At 27.3% G+C, this 22,857-nt stretch overlaps 1 protein-coding gene across 4 annotated transcripts in view; it reads left to right on the plus strand.

Annotated features, from left to right (window-relative positions):
- Window positions 1–8,113: 8,113 nt before the first annotated feature.
- Window positions 8,114–22,857, plus strand: part of LOC113552279 (G1/S-specific cyclin-D2-like) — a 41,031-nt gene continuing 26,287 nt past the window's right edge. The window contains exons 1-4 of one of the 4 annotated variants that reach the window (XM_026955079.1): window positions 8,114–8,692; window positions 12,382–12,426; window positions 12,484–12,597; window positions 19,163–19,322. In XM_026955079.1, coding sequence (XP_026810880.1) covers window positions 8,489–8,692; window positions 12,382–12,426; window positions 12,484–12,597; window positions 19,163–19,322 — 523 coding nt within the window. In that variant the 5' untranslated portion in view covers window positions 8,114–8,488. Of the gene's footprint in view, window positions 8,693–12,381; window positions 12,598–19,162; window positions 19,323–22,857 lie in introns of all 4 variants that reach the window. The other 3 variants (XM_026955080.1, XR_003405171.1, XM_026955078.1) reach the window with 3 other exon arrangements.

Consider the following 22,857-nt stretch of genomic DNA (forward strand, 5'->3'; position numbering starts at 1 on the left):
GGATGGTTAATAAAAATAAAAATGTGAATTCACATTTATCTTGAAAACATACAAATAAATAATAATGATTTTTTTTATGAAACAATAATTGTTATACATATAAATAAAAATTACTGAAACCCGTAGCTAACTTTACGTTTGAAGCTAAATAAAACAAATTGATTTTAAGAAAAAAATAATCTAGACAGAATATAATAATCAGATGACAGCATTCACCTTGTTTGTTTTGATACAGAATAATTGTGTATTAATAAATAAATTTAAAATCAATGATAATTGATAAATCATCACAATCAAGAAACTAAAAAATCTATAACAATGTTGAGGTTTCTTTAAAATGTTTATTATGTCTATCGTATATAAACTATTTGTATTCTCTCTCACACCCACAAACAACATATGAAGATAGAATGCACTCCCGTGAAATTGTTGTTTTACGATTTTTGAGTTATCTTAAAGCAAAATATAACGTATTCGTCAAATAAACATAAATTAAATCTTTTCACTAATCAATCGTTATCTTCATTTAAGATATTTTTTTATTATATTTTACTGTTTAAGTTAGTTAACAATGACCATTAGAATATTACCAATATTACTTATTAGATATTACAATTTTGTACTAGCTCAATACCAATTTAATGTGATATTATAATAATCATCATTTTTTAAATTACAATTTTTAAGTTAATTGTTGATTTTTATTTTCTATAGTATTCTCTGTACAATTTACATATAATTTATCATTACTTGAAATACATTGAACTTATTATAGATGTATATTAGGTCCTTAAACCCATTAAATTCAAATAAATAAAAATCGTACCTATTACAAAATTATCTTTTTGATAGTTTGACATTGGTATTGGTTTTATATTTTATTATTATTTTTATTTTATATTCTTAATAAATAATAATAAGAAAATTAATTTTAATAATTATTTGAGTCATTAGTTAAAAAAATAAATAAGTAAAACGTACAAAAATATTAACCTTTATAATTTTTGTAATGGGTGATGTTACTCAAAGATTTCTCAAAACCATAAAAAAAAAAATGATTTTGTACAAATGCATTTCGTTTATGTTGCGCATGAGTCAAAGAGAGAAATCAAATAATGCGCTGATATCCTCTTTATAGGTTTATTAATTATTTTAATAAATAAAAAAGAAAGTTTTCACAATGTTTGATAACCTTTCATGTCATTAGACATTTATCTTATTCGTATACTTTTTGATTGGCTTTTAAATATATAAATAATAAATTAATGTTAATAATATAAATGATAATATATATTTTAAATTATATCATAATATTTTAAATCTAGGTACTTCCAATATCTAATTTAAATTATAAAAAATATTGATCATTAACGATTATTATTGTTTTATCAATCAGCGATAAAAATTAGCTTGACTGCTGTTACATTTGAATTAATAATTACTTATAATTATATTGAGGATAATTATACTACTTATTTTTTTCATGATAACAACTAAATATTGCTAAAAAAGCTAATAAATAAATAATTTTTAATTTTAAATACCTACTAAGCTATACTGAATACATTCCGGATATGACATCAAACTAATATATTTATAGTATATCAATAAACATATAAATTTATTATTTCCAATTTTTGAAAATATAAAATATTACTTTAAAAATGATTAGCTTGAAATATAATGATGGTAATGTTCTAATTTTTAATGATAAAATAGAATTGTATGATCATTGTATTGTCTGTTTATGCTTTATAACTGACAACACGTTTAATTAATACTTAAATAGCATAATCATTATTAGTGTTTTATGTAAAACAACATTGTGCTCGGGGTGAAAGCCGATAGGCCTCCTTACCTTGGCTATACCACTGATATGTCAATTATTTAGCACAGTAGTTTTTTTATAATTTATAATATACACGCGAAGACGAAGGAAGTGGAAACATCTGCGGCATGGAAAATTACGTATAGAAAATCGGTTAGCCTTGACTATAAGAAACGCGTACAGATAATGCAAAGAGGACGCGTGGACATTTCTTTATGTTTTTTTTTTTCATATAGACAGGTGGACATTGCAGGGGGTTGGCCGAATTATATAATGAGAAGTTGTACAAAAGGATAAATGTACCGTAGCTGCAGCCGCCATTTTTAAAAGAATTAAAGTAAACTATATAATATGTAGAGTAGAAAAGTATACATGTTAAAAGTTATTATGTTGGTGTATACTTTTTATAAATTATAATACACGTTTCATCGTAGACGGAAATCCATTAAAATGTTGGGTGGGAGGAAGTTAATACTTTTAACATACACGCAAGACGTGGAATCGGTGCGTCCTACACCCCTTAATCGTGTGTATAAAAGCTAATATAATTTAGTACTTATTATATATTCATGTTTTTATTATATAATATATATTATTAAATATATATAATCACAAACAGATACTTAATTAATTAATTAAAGATTTATTTTTTTACATATTTTATTGTATTTTTTAATTTGTTTGTCTTAATAAGTATTGAGTAAGGGTGGATACAGTGGTCCTAAATGGAGGGGGGCAATTGCCCCCCTTGTATCCGTCCTTGGTACTAAGTTATTTGTTATAGTATTAAATGCATCGCCTAACAATATCGTTGTATGATTGTTGCTCCTTATTTTTTGGAATATTAAATCAGTATATTTTCTAAAAATATCTTTATTATTAAATATCTATAATTTTTAACAACTGTTTTTTAATGTTGAGCTTTAGGTTGGACAGAGACTCGAGAGACTCTTGACGAGAGTTGAAACAATTATGAAATGTTGAAGTTCTCAGCTACATGTTTTTATACTACATGTCAAAATTGTCAACTCTCATTAACTATACATATAATAATTATTAATTGTAGTAAAATATAACAAGCTATAAACTAATTTTTAAATTTTAATACCAATTATAATTATAAAAAACAAACTATTAAATAAAACGTGAAAAAAAATTTAGGAGGGGCAGGAAATATATAATATTTAAGGGCTTAGCCCATCAAGCCTCATACCATTTCCACCAATTCAATTGATGTATTTTTATTTAAGAACAAATTATTTACTGTCCATGTGTACAGATAAAAATAAAAATAAATAGAAAAAAAAGATAAAAATATTAAATTTAATTTTAACCAGTTATATGCACTAAGCAGTAAGTTGTCCCTACTGTTTTTTTTATAATGGAAGACTATACCTATAGTATACTTATTATAAATTTATAATTAATCACGAATTCGTGGAAACTGTTAGAATATTATTCGCATTCATAAACAGTACTATACATTTATATTATTTATATTTTCTGAATATTTTAGGGCGGTTTTCAAAATGATAATAAAATCCTAATCACGATTTCATAACTAACTAACTAACACTTTATATAATATATTAATATTATACACAATCATTTTATATCGTATTATAATAGATACGGTTATTCTGGAGTTAGGTGAATATAAACGTTTTTTTTTTAAATTTAAAAGGTTAATACGTACTAATTATCTATTTAATATAATGTATATTAATTAAAATTAGGAGACTTCGAGTTTTTTTTTTTAAATAAATCTATCTCACGCCAATTATGCCGAATATTATTGTAATCAGATAGAACGTCTGAAAATATATTATTTTAATTCTTCATGAAGTTTATTTGAAAACAACTTTTCATTTTTTTAAATGTATCTCTCAATTCTCAAATCTTTAAAAATTATATTTTAAATTAACAATCTTAAGACGATAATAATGTTGAAAGTTGAATTATAAAAAATTGATTTAAATATGCAGTTGGAAAGTAATTTCAAGTAAATTTTATGACAAATTAAAAAAGTTTCTCAGATATGTTTTCGGATTAATCAGATTTATGAATACAATGGCATTAGTAAAATATTAATACTTTTAGAAAAAAACAAATCAACCAAAATTATTAATATTTGTATAGTGCGTTATTGACATGTCATGTATACAAGAAAGCTTTATTATTTATTTTACACCACAATAATAAATTAATAATAATAAATATTATTATCTACACTAAGTAAAAAATAAATTTTTCATTTACATGAAATAAAATAACAATAAAAAAAAATTACCATTAAAAATGCCTACAGAAAAAAATATTCTGATTAAAATAAATTATAAATACAAATAAATTATAAATAAATAAAATCATCAAAATATCTTTGTTATTTCATGCCGTTTAAGGAGAAAATAATGAAAAAAAATTATGCTAATTTTGGGTATTAGCTATAGAAATCGAAAACTCTTATTTATGATTTCGAATCTGAAAAATAGTTTAACTATAAAAATTATTGTACATTGTATAAGTTCATTGTATAGTTAGCGCCGCGGAAGTAATGCAAAAGCTGTTTCTGTGGCGTCGTCGATTAATACCTGAAAAAAAAAAGTTTATTGTATAGCAAAATACTGCACATTAATGACAGATCAAATACAGTCAAAAACTTTTACCGAGTTAATCAAAATGTTTGGTAGTAGTTCTAAATTTTGTGATATTCTTGTGGCTTAAAATGAAAAATGACTCATGTTTACATTGTGTAAAGTAGATGAAATTGTTATTGGACACGTACAAATTATATTGAATTCTTGTGTATTGTGATGAGTACCTACTCAACTGACATAGTAATTTATTTTATATATTTTTAATTAAATAAATATTTAAAAATGTATATATTTTTATGTAATTATAAAATGTGTTGTGTTGTTTTGTTTTTGAATTCGACGTAATAAAGGTCTATTTCTATTTTCTAGCAATCAGAAGATTAATTTTAATTGATATTCAGAGGAACACCAGATGTAACATAAATATTGTCCGAGATAAAATTATTCTCGTATGATTACCTACTTACTACACACACATTTATACAATAAACAATTATTAATAAGTTGCCTATATTTAACTCCTTAAAAATGGTCGGCCACACAACCCGTGATTTATCCATGAAAATGGTTTTGCGTGGACTAATAAACTTACGGAGACAGTACTCAAAGTAGATATACCAAATTTTCACAATATGCCAAGATGAATAATTTAATTTAATTCTAAAGATTAATTATTTTTTTTATTATTTCCATTTGTTTATTGCATATTATAGGCTATAGTGAGTATTGATATAAAAAAAAAAAATTAAAAAAAAGCAACAATAGAGATAAGTACAGCTTTCTTTTATGCGGTATGGAATCGATTAATCTACTACTTATGAGTTGCTAAACAATTTTTCTACATAATCTAATTTCTACGCAACAATTATTATGTGTACTGCGTGGAACTATTTTTTAAAATACTTTGAATTAATATTTATACATATATTTAAGAATTGAAACTTTAATTTATCTCAAAATTGTATGAATATTGCCCACATCAATCCCCTTAAATATCGGGTTTTGCGTGTCCTCCAAATGCAATATTATGCTAAATATTTTCCAGGTAAAAGTGTATAGACAATAAAAAATATCTGAATGTTAATTTGTTAGTTTTTCTTATAAAATTTAAAATCAATCCATATCTAAACCAACAATATTAAATTTGAATGATACATTTATTTTCTTATATTATACATTGCATTCTTTGAATAATATCACAATTGAATACAAACAAACAATACTTACTAACATTAATCATATCAGTTGAGTTGTAATCTATTTAACCCGTAGCCTGTATAACTGTATAAGTACCTATACCTATTGGTTATTATTGCATTAGATACAATATAACTATAATGCACCGAGTAAACTAAAACATAGATTACTACTGTAGGACATTCCGATTAAAATGTTCGAGGTTACCTAACCACCAGTACACCACCGTTTACCAACCAATACCTGTTGATTCAATATTTAAATTTTTATCAATTACACTTTTTTTTTTGGTTTTAGGCTTTATATATACATATTTTTATATTTAATTTAATTTTTAATTTTATATTTTTGTTCAATAACAAATAATCTTTAAATTTGTTTTACAGTATGTATTTTAGTATTTAAGCTCAGTGTTAGAAATATGTATACACGATACGGATAAATCGGTTGCCATTGGCAAATATTTTGATTAATATTGATTGAAAAATGTGATAAAATTAATTATCATTGTTTTAAAATATTCAAAATATGATTAATAGGTAATAATAAAATTATTAACTACATTTCTTTTCATTAACACTATATAATTATTAGTCATGATAAATTTAATACAAAATAATGCATAAAAAATAATTCGCGATTCAAATATAGTCCGGGCAGGAGTATCTTGCTTTTGGACATTATATTTTAATATAGTATACATACATTTTAAATTATAATACACAATATTATACAAATTTAATTTTTAAAAAAACTATCATTTTGTTCGACGAGTACTGGCCTTTTGACTTCTCGGATAAGTCCAAGCTGTTTGGTATGTTGTAGCTGATGAATTTGTCGGTATATTGTTATTCTTATATGTTTCACTGCGAAAACCATTATTAGCGGATAATATATTTAAGGTTGCTATAATTTCATCAAGAAAATCCGGAACATAGCAGAGAAAAATATTATTGCATCATATAATTGTTAGGTACATATGTCTAAAAAACAAATGACACATTATTTTATACACCATTTATTTTAACATTGTATCAAAAATTGTATTTATTGTTTAATAAACTATTAATTTTATAATATAAAATTAAATCCTAATAAAAACTATAAAAAATAACAGTAATTCATTACAATATAAAAGAAAAACTATTATTATTAATGATAAAAAAAAAATAGTGAAGTTCTCAATATAAAAATAAAAATAATATTTTAAATTTTAAATGTATAAGTATTTTTTTTCTCACATTAAATTTACAATAAATTCCGTGTTAGTGAAATTAAGTTTATGTTATTAATCGTCCACATTTCTATTTCCTATTCTCATAAGACTGATGCATTCAATAGTAACTAATAATAATAATATGTAAAAGCCTAAAATTCCGACACTAATCATAATAGTGGCGTATTTACAATTTTTTTTTTAGGGGGGTGTCAATCATAATGAATATAAATTAGAAGGTATAAAATACCTAAACTCAATTCAACCTATTTTTATATTCACTATAGTTGTATTATAATTAAAATATGGTAGTAAAATGTGGTATAATATTTGTAAATTGTAATTCATTAATATAATAATATTATATACAATTTTGAATTTAATATACCGATTAAATTAATTCGTATTGCGTAGGTAATAAATAATTTAAATATAATTCAAAGTAATACTTACTTTGGTTTCGTTTGACTTCGTAAAATAAGAATCTAAAGTCTTTTTTTTTTTTAATGGCTCCATTTCACTGTATTTACTCGTAGCCGTAAGTATTAACTACCAAATATAAAATCAAAATAAGACCACACGTTGTGTGTCACTCATTCGTCACGAATAACATAATACACAGATAAAATCCGCAACATCTATTATAATATAATTATAATATAAAACGCGTTATCGGGGCCAGACTAGACCGATTTGCGGAAACGTATACAACCGATAAAATACATAGTGTGATCCAGGCCTAATAATAATAAAAATGATTAGTATTTATTAATCTTTTTTCTTTATAAATTGCCCGTATTTCAACTTTTCATAGCCGAAAACCCTAATATTATCGTACACTGGTTTTATTAAAAGTTTTAAACTAAATAGTTTTGTATAAAAATAAATAAATAAAATTGAACACTTAATTAAATGTTACATTTTTTTTTCTTTATTATTATAATTTACAAAATAATCCTATTATAATTATTATTATATTATTGAAATATTTAAAAATTAAAGTCTCCAGATACATTCAATAATTCTTTGGGGGGGGAGGTTTCCACCCCCCCCCCCATAAATACGCCACTGATAATAGTATAATATAATATCTACGTCCCATACTGTAGTTTACAATAATCTATAGTAATAATAATAATAATAATATGACGACACGACTGCATCGTTACACAAACGCGGCGCTTGCGCAGCGCCGGCTGGCAACCGGTACCGCGGATTGCGGCGCGTGCGATCAGCTGTTTCGACACCCGACGACGTCGCGTTCTGCAGTTCTGCACTTCTACGTTCGGTAATCAGTATTCAGTAGTCTCGTTGCCGTCGTTCTGTGTGGACGTTTTGGTGTGACTTCTATCACTCCGTGTTGTGCGGTGTTCTTTAATATTAGTTAGTAAAACACAACAACTACTAAGACTCGATAAAGTAATTTGTAGTGACAATAGTATTACGTAATAAGCCTTCACCGTGTCCGCGTAAACAAGATCCGTTTAGTTTTCGTGGTGAATGTGTTTACGTTTACGGTGTTTTTTCAAAAATCTTTCGAAAACTGATAACAGCATCGCGACAACGACGACAAGTCGTTCAGTGGTGTAGATCTTATCGGTCGGTCGAACGATTTTGAGACTATCACATCTGTCTACTACTATCGCAACGATGAACCTGATGTGCACCGAGTCGCAGACGACGTCCGAAGACAGGTGTTTCGCTGAGGACCGGACTATTTTTCGGGATGAACGGGCTGTTAAAAAGCTGTTGGAGACCGAGTCGCAGTACGTGCCCGGGTGTGATTACATGGCCCACTCCCATTCCAACTTACAGCCATTCATGAGAAGGGTGGTGGCCACGTGGATGTTGGACGTGAGTTTATTATCGTCATTACTAAAAATTAAATACGTATACTACAGCAGCGGTGGGAGCTTATCGTCATCAAAATTCACCGAAGAATGCGTATATTTGTTCGATAATGATAAGTCGCGCGTCACGAACTGTAGTAATATAAAACCGCTGATTGTTGCGCCAGCTGAGTGACCTTTTTCCCCGTCCCTCTCGATTTTTTCCTTCAAACAACACGGTATTTCGTCTGATACACACTTGTTCGTGTTGTTTTTTTCTTACTCATGCTATACCTGCTACCTAGATTTAAAGCTGAATAAAACCAACATAAATTAATTGAAGTTCTTCCGTCGGGTTTCGAGTTAAAAATAATGGCTGAGTATAAGAATTGTACAAATTATCTAATTAAATAGGAAATGTACCAAAATAAATACCTAATAATATTATATTATTTATATGACCATGTCGATTTTCCAACCGAGAAATGGCGGAAAAATATCAATTTAATGACACAAACTTCTTATCTAATGTAATATTAGAAATCTATGAGTTAAAATAATATGACATTTTGAACTCCTTCCTTCTCAGTTCTCTGACAGGTCATATTCTCCCCCCAAAGGCTAAAAAACAAAAATTTAAAATCTTTAGTATTATAGCTTATATATTAGTACATTATATATAGTTTCATAAAAAATGTTATATTCCTCTCCACTATTAAAAAATCCAAAATTCTCCTCTGGTACGTGTGAGCAACATAATTAAAAAATGTATGTTCAAAGTCCGGTAATGTATAATATTTTGAATTTTAGTTTCCGATCAGCGCGCGACGTCGAATCCTTGAAATCTAGATTCTAGACGACTTAGTGTTTTCAACGTTTATCGTTTGTCCGTCAACAATAAAAAACGAGATAAAATATGTGCAGCATAAATAATATTATTATTATTATTACGACGGGTTCGTGGCAAAAACAATAATACTTACTAGATAATATAATAATAAAAATAAAAATCTGCGTATATATTTTATACCTACATATATAAATAGTATTATATTGTAGTATATATATATGTATATATATATATATATACATAATACATAGGTACACGTGGACTGCGCGTAATTTGAATATGGTCACTATATAGAAACTGATGCATTATTTATGCCGTAATAGCTACAATATATGTGCTCATGGTTTTGGTAAGGAGTTGAGGGTGAACGGGGTACCACGCAAGTACACATTCCTATAATATATGCATATTATATAATATGTATTTGAGTATACAGAGTGATTCACCACAAACATGCTCACCCCCGTTTTTCTCCTTGATTACGAATATTTTTACACATATTTTCAAATACTTCGATTTTCTATATCATTTAAAATTAATCCATTGGTGGTAACAAATTTTTTTATTAAACGAGAACTAACCTTTTTGACTGTAATTAGATAATTTTTTGAAAATGTTGATTTATTTAAATCAAAATTCAAATTCGTAATTATTATTAATAAGTATCTACGTTTTTAAAGGCTTGAAGTGCTTATTATGGATAATATAATTCTTAAGGATGATTTACAAAAATAAAATGTAAAATATAGCTATCATCAAAATTTTCAAAAAATTCATCCGTGTTATAATTGGCGGGAAAAAAAGTAAATTGCATTTGAAAGTTTGTATAGCTTTATTGGTATTAAATATCCAATTATTTTGAAAATATGATGCCTGAGTGGGATAAGTTTCTAAAAATCATAGTTTTAATAAATGTGTTTTTAAAGGAAAAACGGGATGGTGCTTGGTGAATAATTCTGTATTTTTAAACATTGTAAACTGTGTATTAAAGTACCTATATGGTAATTGTTATTAAATGGTACATATATGTATGTTTAAAATCAATGCTATTATATTATGTTTTTTTTCGGGCTGGAGATTTATTATCACATAATCTAAATTTTGACTGCTAATAACTCGTCATCCCAATAGAGAACGAATAAGGACGTAACTTAATTTTTAAAATGTTTCAACTTTTTCGAATAGGTATGTTATTAAGACTTTTCTTTTAATGAAAACGATAGCAATTTAACACCTCATCAAATTAATTCTGAGGCTAAATAGAAAAAAATATGTTGTCATAGAGTTTACCGGCTAACTAAGGTTTTAAATTAGTTGTAAAAATGATTCTTTTACGAGTCTAACCTAACCTAATCTAGCTTTATTACTTTATGCGCATTACATTTTTTTCTACAAACGTGCACGATATCTCTCTCTTTTTATATTATTTATCCGTGTAGCGTATACTGTGTCGCGGGTACGGGTTTCTCTATTATTAAAATATACTAATTAACGTTTGTGAAGCGTTTACACGACTATGCATGAGAAAGGTGTGGACGAAGGTACGGCGGAAAGTCGTTCGCATAATACCTACCTACGCTTAAAAATGTGTAAATGTGTCTACGACGTCAACTTGACATTGTAGGATTGTAATAATTCATACAGTATTGTGTATGTCGTATCATATAGTGTATAGGTTACACGTAGGGTGGTACTCTATCCGCCTTGTTCTATCCAACAGTAGCGCGTAAGAATAAAGAAGTGTTATATATAATATATAAAGTAAGTAACATATATAAGTAACAAACTTATGACCACCCGATGTTTTCTTAACTCGACCAAAATAATATGTATAATACATTATACATGTTTAATAAGCGACTGGTGTACAAGTTATTTAATATAATAATAACAATATTACACCTACATTAATGTTTCGATTTTTTAGTAAAAATTAAATGCGTAATACCTTCGCATTTATGTGTATTCATTAGAACTATATAGGGACTTCTGTAAATCAACAGATTTTTCAACCATGATTCATCATTCATTCATTTATAACGTAGTTATTAAACATGTTTCATAAAACTTAACTTTCTGTTTTTATATGTATTGTATGTTATAACTAATTAACATGAACGATATTCCTTATTCGATTTTATTATTATTATTTAAATATTTTTGGTTCCTCTGTGCGTGTTTGTGTTTTGAGTTATTATATGCACTATAATATATCTATTTGGTTTTCATTGCTGATAATAATAATTGTTTAAGTGTTCTCGATAAAAAATAAACCATGCGTGGATGTAAGAGACGGGCAATGATAAAAAAAAAATAGGTTTAATCCCCTTGTTTCATGTTAGTACCTAATATTATGTTAACTACGATATATACTCGTATATAAAATGTAACCTATTTGGTTAATTTTTTCTCACTTCTCGTATTTTTCTTAAAGCTACTAATTCCGAATTGGATGCGGATATAGATTAAAAATTAAACTTAGGTTTATAAGTTCAATGACTCTTAAGATATTCAACCTAATCAACCTGTATCGCTCAGCATTAGTCATTATGTGCATCGTCGTACATAACAATATGACACAAATAATATTAATTGCACATATTTTTATTTTTGCCATACCAATAAAAAATAAAGATATCATCTTTTTAAGAAAAATTAATTTATACAGTTGAAATAAGTTGCAAAAACAAGAAAAATGAATTTAAATGATGATATAAATTACCTATTAAAAAATATAGCAGACTATTTAAAATATTTGTATATTAATACACGATAATTGTATTATATAAATAATTATTTTAATTTGAATAATATCCGGAAACTGTTTTTTTGGTTTTGTATTTTGATTTTTAATTTTTGTATAGGTATGCGAAGAACAACGGTGCGAAGATCAAGTATTTCCATTATCTGTAAATTTCTTGGACAGATTTTTATGCGCTTGTGATATATCTAAAACACACTTGCAGCTCACTGGTGCCGTGTGTCTGTTATTAGCATCAAAAGTGCGACAATGTACAGCACTCTCCATTGAACTCTTGTGCTACTACACAGAAAACAGCGTCACTCCAGAAGAGATGAGGGTAAGTTTTAAGAAAAATTATTAGTAAGAATTCTTTTAACTCCTATACTTATGTAAAAATAGAGGCATTGTATGTTAGTATTGTGGTTTAGTCTTCGAAGGAAGTCGTCTCGGTTGGCTGTCTTTTTCACAATATCCTGCAATCATTATCTCTGGGGACAAAAAAAAAATTATTAATTGCAGCTGCTTGAATATCATAATATCATATAAAAAACCACATTGCAATTAAGGCCTAATACTTCGTTTCCTCAAAATCCCTAGCTTTTATTGTTATCATCCATCTCCGTCTTATTGTCGTATGTTCCGGTTTTATCGTACGGCTAATATTAATAAAATCAGTCACGGAACTTGTCTCCGACACACGGTATTAAGTTTCTTGGTCCTAAATTACATAACTTCTACTAAATTAGATACTTAATAACGAATTGTCAATGTTATGATAGGGAGTGTTTTGGACGTTTTGGTATAATTATTTATTTCCTGACCGAGCTGATGCGTTTCCAATTTGGTAATTATGTACAATGTATTTGTGGTGTGTAGTGTGTGTACGTAGAACATGTCTAAGTCCTTAGTAAAGTAATAATATATTAGTGGATATTCGATTATATATTAATATCAGGTATCTTATTTTGTATTTTAACACAAAACGTACAAAAACATGTTTTATTTTATTCAATGATAGGGTATTTGTATGAATTTTATGAACCTACGATCGATTAACAACGAAATATAATACGCTTTGATTTATAATCATTTATTTCATTAATTCATTATTTGTGTCTATTATGTTGTAATTTAAATACAATAATAAAGTACTCCCTACATTTATTTTTATATTAAATATTATTTAAATTTATATTAATGCAAAATGCATTTAATTCATCGATATAACTTTTTTTCTACTATAACTATTTGTCACGAGTTATAAGTATCTAATAATTATGATTATTTTTTCATTGAAATTTGTTTATGTTTACAATAGATAATAAAATTGTATTTGTTTTAATTATAATTATGTTTGACATTTGTTCGGTGTAGTAAACAACTATTTGGACAATATAGGTAACTGAATCATGTTTCATTTGTCCATTATTTTTATTGCGTTTGTTTGTTTAGCAAAGGTCCGGTCCTTTTTCTCAACGATATCGTGAGAATAATGCCATTTTTGTCGCCATTTAATGCAGCATATTTATGTATCCGAAACACGTTTGTGGCTACAGGGACAGCTTACTCTTATGTATATTGTGTATTATACGTACTATACGACGGGCGTGTCAAATATTTTTTAATATTATTATATGTCCTACAATGGAAACATTTATAACACGTACATGTTTGAAATGTTGCTGGCCGTCCGGTTTTTTGGGTATATAAATAGGGCAGTGAACTAAATTTTTTTTGTTTCCTACCCCCGGACTACACATAGTCAAATGTCCTGCACAAGGTTCTCTGCGTGCTTATATAAACATATGCGCACTTCCTCGTAAGAGTGTACATGTGAATCGGGGTGAATTTAACGCGCACTTGTATACCAATCACGAAATACAAATAGATATTTTACGTGGTAGGCAATACGTAAAGAAAGAAGAGACCGGTCAACGGATTAACCCGGTATAGCCGTATTGGTATATACCCATATTACGGTTTTTTTGTGTTGACCTGCGTTGCACAATGTTATTGTGATAAGGAGAAACCTGTAGATCGTGTTTGCCACGCAAGCGAGCAGTCTGTATATCCGGCGCATTTGCGCCACACGTCTTTGTACTTTCCCAGCCATGAAAACTTTTTTTAAATCCCATATTGTGCGTTAATTTCCAGTTTTTCTATTTGGTATATATATATATATATATATATATATATATATATATATAACACGAATCAGTCTTAACTATGTATACACACGGGTTGTATACATTTTCGAAGCTGGGGTAATGTGTAGATAATGTATCTATAATTATTTTATTTTATCAAATCGAGTTAAAATTGTGAATTAAAGTATAGTAAAGAAATTGTAGATTTATTTAACAACTATGAATAAAAGCGTGGATTATGAAGTTTTTTGTTGTTGATTATAAATTATCGTTTTAATTTGTTCGTTAATATTAAACCTTTTCAATATAAATACATAAATTATTATTTCATTTTATTTAAACATAAATCACATAAAAAATAAGTATTTTGACAGTTCGTATAGGTATTGTATAACGGCAATGATACATTGCGTAGGTCAAATCAGTGAACCATCTCCGTGAAAAAAAAGTCTCATGATAATTCCCTTTAACCAATAATATATCATATTTAATAAGACACATTGGAAGAAGTTATATTATGGACCTCGTCTAATGAGATTTGAATACGCAAAGGATACGTTTACGACCAACCGGTACGACCGATTCGTTCCGTGTCACCGGATACCCATTGATTACGACGCGAAATCGATAAATCAACAAGATAATCCAACCCCTTTTACGCTTTTTATGCCCTTTACTAATGGCCGTTTCTCGTACATTTTTCAGCGACATCACACGTATCTGACTGGTTTATTCCGTTAAGTTCCTTAGAAATGCTTTTATAAACAGTTATCGTTTTAAAACTTGTTTTATTTTTTAGCCATATATTACCTAAACGAACGTAAAGGTAAAAAAAAAAATTATACTTATCGTTATTTAGAATTTAGATGATAAATTATTTAATTTATTACTGACAAAATAAAATAATTTTTTTTGAAAACTCTAATTAAGTTTTTTACCAAAACTATCATCCAATTATTAGGTATACAAAATTATTGTTTTCATTTTATCAAATAAAATAATATTTTATTTAGGCATTTAAAACTATACTTTATTTACTATAAAATATAACAATACAGTTTATTTACAACTTATGGTATTATTAGTATTATCTTATGGTCGTAAGTCGTATAATACTTACTATTTCAATATTTTATACAGTATAAAAATGTAAATCAGAACTATTTGTATGTCTGATGTCACAAGGCGTTTTTTATTTTTATTATATTGACTTTGATATCTATAAGATATAATGATAATTGATAACTAAATATTAAGAATAATAAATATAATATTATAGTCAATCTCAAAACATGAGTTAGCTTCTGTAGTATAATTTGTATACAAATAATAATGAATAATAAAAAAAAAAAAAATAGTTTGTTTATACATTTACCATCTGATAAAACTTATTTATTTAAATACTCAAATTTCGTTTAACATGTTTAAGTTGTATTTGGGATTTAATTAATGTAGGTAAATGCGAATTAAAATTTGAAAAATTATTGTTTTTTAATTTTTAATTAATTTATTTAACTGTTTACAATTCGTAAATTATATATGTAATTTATATTTTAAATCAGTACTTATTGCAACAATAACCCTTTTCCGTCTTATATTATGTGATTTTGTTTTACCGGAAATTGATCCGTCATAACACTATTTTTAAGAGACTACATTTATCTGAGTTTGATGACCTAGTTAATATAGGTCACTATAGTTATAGCCTATAGTTTCCTGTCAAAGTATTTTAGGAAAAGAAATTCTTTTATTCGAACATATAACGGCATTGTGTGTAGCCGTGTAGGTATACCGTATCAACCCTTCCATCCTTTCCCACACACCGTACGGATATATTTCTCTTTCAATAATCTTTTTCAATCGAACCTTTTAGATGGCCTAATTACAATATCCTGTATTATTAAATAATATGGCATTCTATTCGTTATATGTAAATGAACAAGACGTACGTCGTATATATCGATTACAAAACACCCTTTGTTCGACCAAACATTTTAGTACACCGACCCACGCTATTTTTCGGGGTCATGGTTTGCTAGACATGTGTTTAAAATCATCTTTTTTTTAGTAGTTTAGAAGGATGTTTATGCCCAACTTGTGGTCGCCATACAACTGTTATGCCGCGTTTCCTGATGGATTCTTTTTCCCTTATGCGTCTCGTAACAGGCAATTAGTTCCACCGAAAGTATTATTGTTTTCACTCTTTCCAAAGAAAAACTTGATATCTACAATACCACAGGGACTAGAATGATAAACAATTTATTAGGTTCACATCAAATATTTTCCCATGTACTTTTTAATTTTAGTTTTTACGCTTGACAGCTCAACACACGCAACTTATATGTAAGATATCCTTGCAAATTAAAATAATTAAATTTTAATTAATAATATTTCATAAAATATATAGGTTAATTGATAAATATTAGAATAATATAATGATATTATTTAAATTCCTATAATTTAGTATTTTAGTATAATATATAATTTACTATTTAGTCATTATTACGACGCTTATATAGTGTTAATGTGAACAAATTTAAAAAAATTTATGAATTATGAACAGTTGGTCTTATTGTGACGTGTCTGTATTATATATTATTAATAAATAATTATGTTAATACATTTCAAAACAATAAATTTGGGTCACTGCAATGTACAAGTTATTATTGAACAATGCAAATATGCAATTTGTGCAAATTATAAGAAATTTAGACGGCCTTCAGTGGTTTTTTTTATTAAAAATTTATAATTACCACTGATCACCGTTATACCTTTAAATATATAATTACTTTTTAGTTCAATCTTTGAATAAATTTGTTTTTTTCAATTATATAAAATGTATTAAAGACTAAGTCACTATATATTGAAGCTTTTGTATTTAGGTAATTAAAATTAAAAACACAAAAGGTACACAAAAGACAGGACGGATGATTTTCAACATGTAAGAAAACAATAAACAATTTTTCACGGTTCTGTGGCTTTGAAAGCGATGTGTAATTGTAGACTTATTGCATGCAGGGAGGATCAAACATTTTTCAACCCTTATTTAGCTACGGTTATCAGTCACGGAAAATCTATCGTCTTGTAAACGAGCTTGTAATTTGTCTACATTTACTGGATCATTGTTTAGTCAGTTTAGTGCATTCATGAGAATATAGCTGTTATATATAATATATATTATATGCAAATTTTTATTGCCAAGCGTTTGAATGTAAACTGTTTATAAAAACTAAAACGCTATAATTTCTTAAGCTAAACTGGTTAGAGAAATAACGAACTAGTTTTTTTTAAATTAAGAATTATAAAAAAAAAAAATAATAATTTAAATAAAATTTAGAACCATTAAGTTTAGGTCAAATAAAAAACAAAATTAATTAATTAATATTTATTTTATTTTAATTTATCATATATATGTATTCCTACATTGAGTTAATAGTATAATTTAAATGATTATATATTGTTTTATTTTATTTTTGAAGTTTATTATAATTATGATAAATTAATTCTAGAAATTATTTTTTGATAAACTTTTTCTGGTACCGTTTAATTATTTCTCAGTTCTCTGCACTCTGTAATGCCTAAATTTATTGACTATAATTTTTTTTTATCTCGCATAGTTGCTTAGAACAGGTTCCGCATCCGTCGCAGACGAGATAGTTTCGAAACCATGTATGACGTACTTACAGTGGTAGCACCATCGGGAACAATACCCATTAGGTTTCAGTGGGCTGTCTGGAATTTCGCAAAGGAATAAGCAATAAAAAAAACCAGGAGCTAGACATCTTTTATTGACCTACCTTAAAAAAATCTGTACATAACCTGACTGCAAATGACGAAACTGACTGCGGGAGACGATAAAACCCATGGATTTCATTATTCACATTTGCGACTAGGATTAAGAAATATTCCCCTTCAAATTCATTGTGCATTACTGAAATATTTAATTATTAGTCAACTATGTGTATTAGTGTTGCATTATTACATTCTTATTATTGAACATATTTATATTTTGTTTAACAAGGCGTCTTCCAGTATCCATGTATAGTAGTATTATATTTCTTATTTTAATTTAGTAAAAAATATATAAAAAAAAAAAAGAAAAATAGTACCTAGGTACTTCGATATGATTTTAGTTATTGTTAATTTTTTTAATTTGCAACAATTGTAAACCTTAGGGTTACATATTTTATAAATATAAATTCCACATTTATTTTTGTATGGGAAAAATAGCGGTAACAGTACAGTAAATATATATATATATTAACTTTCCTATTTGTATATAATATTACAAAGAGCTTATATTATACATGTATTCCGTGTATAGTGAGTTGTTTAAAAAACTACTTTAACGTGTTTGTTGATACAATGTTTTTGTTTGTTGTTCTTATTGTTTTAATGATCTTTTGTATTCGCAAATAATAATCGTGAAATAAACGAGGAGACAGATTAGGGTGACAAATTTAGTTTCGCAATTTCCCCTTAATTCACCCTCTCCAATCCATTGAATCGTTGACGACCGTCTAGACATTTATTACATTAGAAATACTCCAATTTTTATATTGAAATTTTCAGAGCAGTTATGTATCGAAAAGCCTGTTTTTTTCATAACCTAACCTCCAAACAAAGACTTCAATGATTAATACAAATAAAGTTAAATATGATTATACTATACATATACATAAAAAAAAAATAATAAATATATATTCTACTTGATAATGTTTTATTATTAATATTTAATTTTTTTATGATTTATAGGAATGGGAATTGTTAGTTATTTCTAAATTAGAGTGGAGGATTGTAGCCGTCACTAGTTTCGATTATGTGGATCATATTATGGAACAAATTAAATGGAAAAGAAGAAATGATTCAATGCTCAGAAGGCATATGTTGACACTCATCTCCTTCTGTTATATAGGTAAGTACTGATTAGTAGTTACCACGTTATGATTATTTATAAGGAATAGAAATGGTATGTTTATGGATTTAAATTACGTTATATGGGGATCAACGACCGAAAATTGGGTGATATTAAACTAATTTAGCCCACATTTGTTGTATTAATAACTATCACATGTTAATATAAAACATAAATTTAAAAAAAACATTCATTATAATAAGTCATGTACTATTGTTGTAACAGTTGTTCCTAAAGTGTAGACTTTATAATAGGTACCTCCGTGTTTTTCTTTTAATTCGGCGCACTATAGGAACCAAAGTTAAAAATCGTCGTATATCCAATCATAATATAATAATAGTAAACATTGAAGATGTCAATGTATACAGGTGGGATTTATTGTTTAGCTTTCATTTATTTCGGCAATGACAAATTATTGTCTTTCAAAGACACAAGTAGTTCATAATACGTAGGTACCCCTTAAATTAAACGTTACTATAATAGTCGTAGTTACTTATTTGTAAATATATTTATAAAAAATGCAGTATTCACTATTCGTTGACGAACGTTTCGCTTTCCGCGGCTATTCACCTCGGTTGCAATGTCAACGCGTTAATTTACATGTTTTCGGGTTACAAACGAACTCTAAAACATTATTTAACGATTATTCATGTACGTGTGTCTGTCTCTATTGCGTTAACATAAACGTCCAAGGTCGGTTTAGGGCTTTTAAATCGAAACAGGTAAAAAAAAAATGAAACACTATTTAGACAATCATGAACAGAGGGTTCTTCAATATCGTTATCTATATATATTTGTTACCAAGCACAACAATATGTAACAATAGTTTAATTGTTTTTTATAATATATATATATGTATGTGAAAAAATGTGGGTTTAATAAACTTATTTAGTTACCTAAAAATTTGCGTTTCACTGATTGTACCAAATGCATTACATGATTTAAAATTTTTCTTTTTATATTTTATTATTTGTGACTTCGTGCAAACCTATAGGTATAGTGATGGTCTGATCAACGAAATAATAATATGTTCATTTTCATAGCGTTCAATAACCTTGCAATTACAGTAATTATAGCTCCTATATCATTCAAAATATAAATACTCTTCACTAGTTATATACGTAGGTATTCAAAAGTATATAGTGTTTTAATATTTGTATGTATTCGTTGTATTATGTTTTGTTCTTATTATCTGTTTTCATAAAATTCAAGAAAATTGAATTTTAAATCTTCCACACATAATACGTATACGTATAGAGACTTTAATAGTGGATATCTTTTGAAATTTGTGTTTTAACTTTTTTATATTGAAAACTCTTTATTTTTAATAATGTTACTGTAAAACTATTTATAATTAATGATATCTTTCTATTTTATATTTGTATATCTAATACAATTAGATAGGATAATGTGTGTTCTATACTTATAATTGGAATCAGATGCAGCTATATTTTATCATTTTTTTAAAAAAATAATAACATCATATAGATGTAGGTATTAAAATTAAACATGTGTTTAATATTTTATTAGATTAAATAGGTATGCAAGACATATGCAACCGTATTAAATATTTCTTTACGAATGCTCGAATCAACGAATAATTTATAAACATCATGTATATAATATTATAAACGGTCAGTGGTGGATCTAAAATTCTTTTTTTTTGGGGGGGCGGGCTCAAAATTTTTTATATATTATCATATAATATAGTTTAACATAATATTTAGGATTTTTCGTGTAATACGATATAATAATATAGTATTTTGCTTTGTAAGTTGTTTAATTAAATATTAAATTATTGATAAGTTTGCCTGTAATATCTATGTCGAAATAAAGTTTTTATATGTGCATTTTGTACTTTGGGGCCGGTTAACATGGGCGAATTTATTTTTGCCCCCCCCCCCCACACACACCCGATTAGCGGGAGAGTGCTACGTTATTTCGCAGCTGCTCTGCACACATTGTATATATTATATATATAAAGCTATTGTGAGCACACAGGTACTATTCGTATGACTACTCTACTGCAGGGGCTTTCACGAACAATATAAATAGTAAAGAGCGAGAGACCTTTAAAAAAAAGCAGATAGGTAAGGTTTCCCCCCTATTTAGCACGCGCTGTAGGCTTCCCTCCATTCCCCTCCGACAGTATTCTTGCTACCGGTGTGTTATGATTTAGTAAATAGCTCCGGGATTTACGCCCGAAAAGAGAGTGGAGGAGTGGGGATCACACATCTGCCTCTAGTCGGATTTCTATACACTATATTATTATTATACATGTCATTACACGAAACTGAACAATCTTATTAAAACACCGATTCTAATATTCTACTGCGAATAATATTAATTATTTTAGTATCCATACGATTGAAATATAATATTTATTTACTAACAGCATTTTACATATTTTAGTGAAATAACTTAGATTATGCCGTTTTAAATAATATAAATTTAGTATTGATATATCCATGATATAAAAAAAAAGTTAAATTGATAGTCTAATTATTATCTTTTCCATTAAACGTGACAATAATCAAATTGTTATTGCCTTATTGGGTATTGTTCTAAAAGAGATTTAATATCAAGATAATTTTATTTTTGCGTTCATTTATTTATGATTTAAAATAATACTTCGATTTGTAACAAAATAGTCTAATTTTAATTTTTCATGCGGGTCATGTCTGGCATGATTTACTCAAAAAGGGAAAATATTCAAGTAATTAAATTAGCAATAGTTTTTAATTTACAGTAATAATTTTGTCTTTATACTGGCTGTCACGTGCACATTTGAAGTTATTCATCTATATAAATGAAATATCGTTACTTATTGTTAGTCTCGTGCTGTCATCCCGTAGTTAGATTTTCCATCAAATGTCAGAAAGATTTTAGGCGCCTATAGGGGCATAACTAGGGGAAAAATAATAAGGGAGAAAACTGATTATTTTATAAAATAGGTATTATACTCATAATTTAAGTGAATTTAATGAACTGGAATCATTTCGGTTGGTGATGAGTCTGTAAACTTATTTTTGTTTTTTGATAATAATTTCTCAAAAATTTATAATTTTATCAACATCTTGGCATATTTATAATAATCTTTGCAGTCACGTGTAAGTTATCCCAGTCAATAAGATACTTTGCAACTAACCATTAAGAGATGATAATGTACTATTTATGTGTACGCGGACCCTGAAACGCATGCTCTCAATTATTCGTTGTTTGATTATTATTGTATCAATTAATAATTATTGTAAAATTAATACGTAGGTATAGAGATAATCTATATATATACATCTGTATATAAATAATATTACAAAATTATCATCTGGTACTAGTGTAAGACTATATTATAAGAGATAAATGAGTACACGTATACAACACACCTGTAAATATTGTTACTTGTTAGTACGAATATATAGGTTTATTAAACAGGGCCACCGCCGCCGACCCCCTCCGTCGCTGGAGTGTAGGAAATATATTAGACGGACGTCTTTTAGCCTGTGGTTAATGCCAAGGGTAATTTCATTGGGTTCGG

Source organism: Rhopalosiphum maidis, chromosome 2 (assembly GCF_003676215.2).
Source record: "Rhopalosiphum maidis isolate BTI-1 chromosome 2, ASM367621v3, whole genome shotgun sequence".
Classification (NCBI taxonomy): domain Eukaryota; kingdom Metazoa; phylum Arthropoda; class Insecta; order Hemiptera; family Aphididae; genus Rhopalosiphum; species Rhopalosiphum maidis.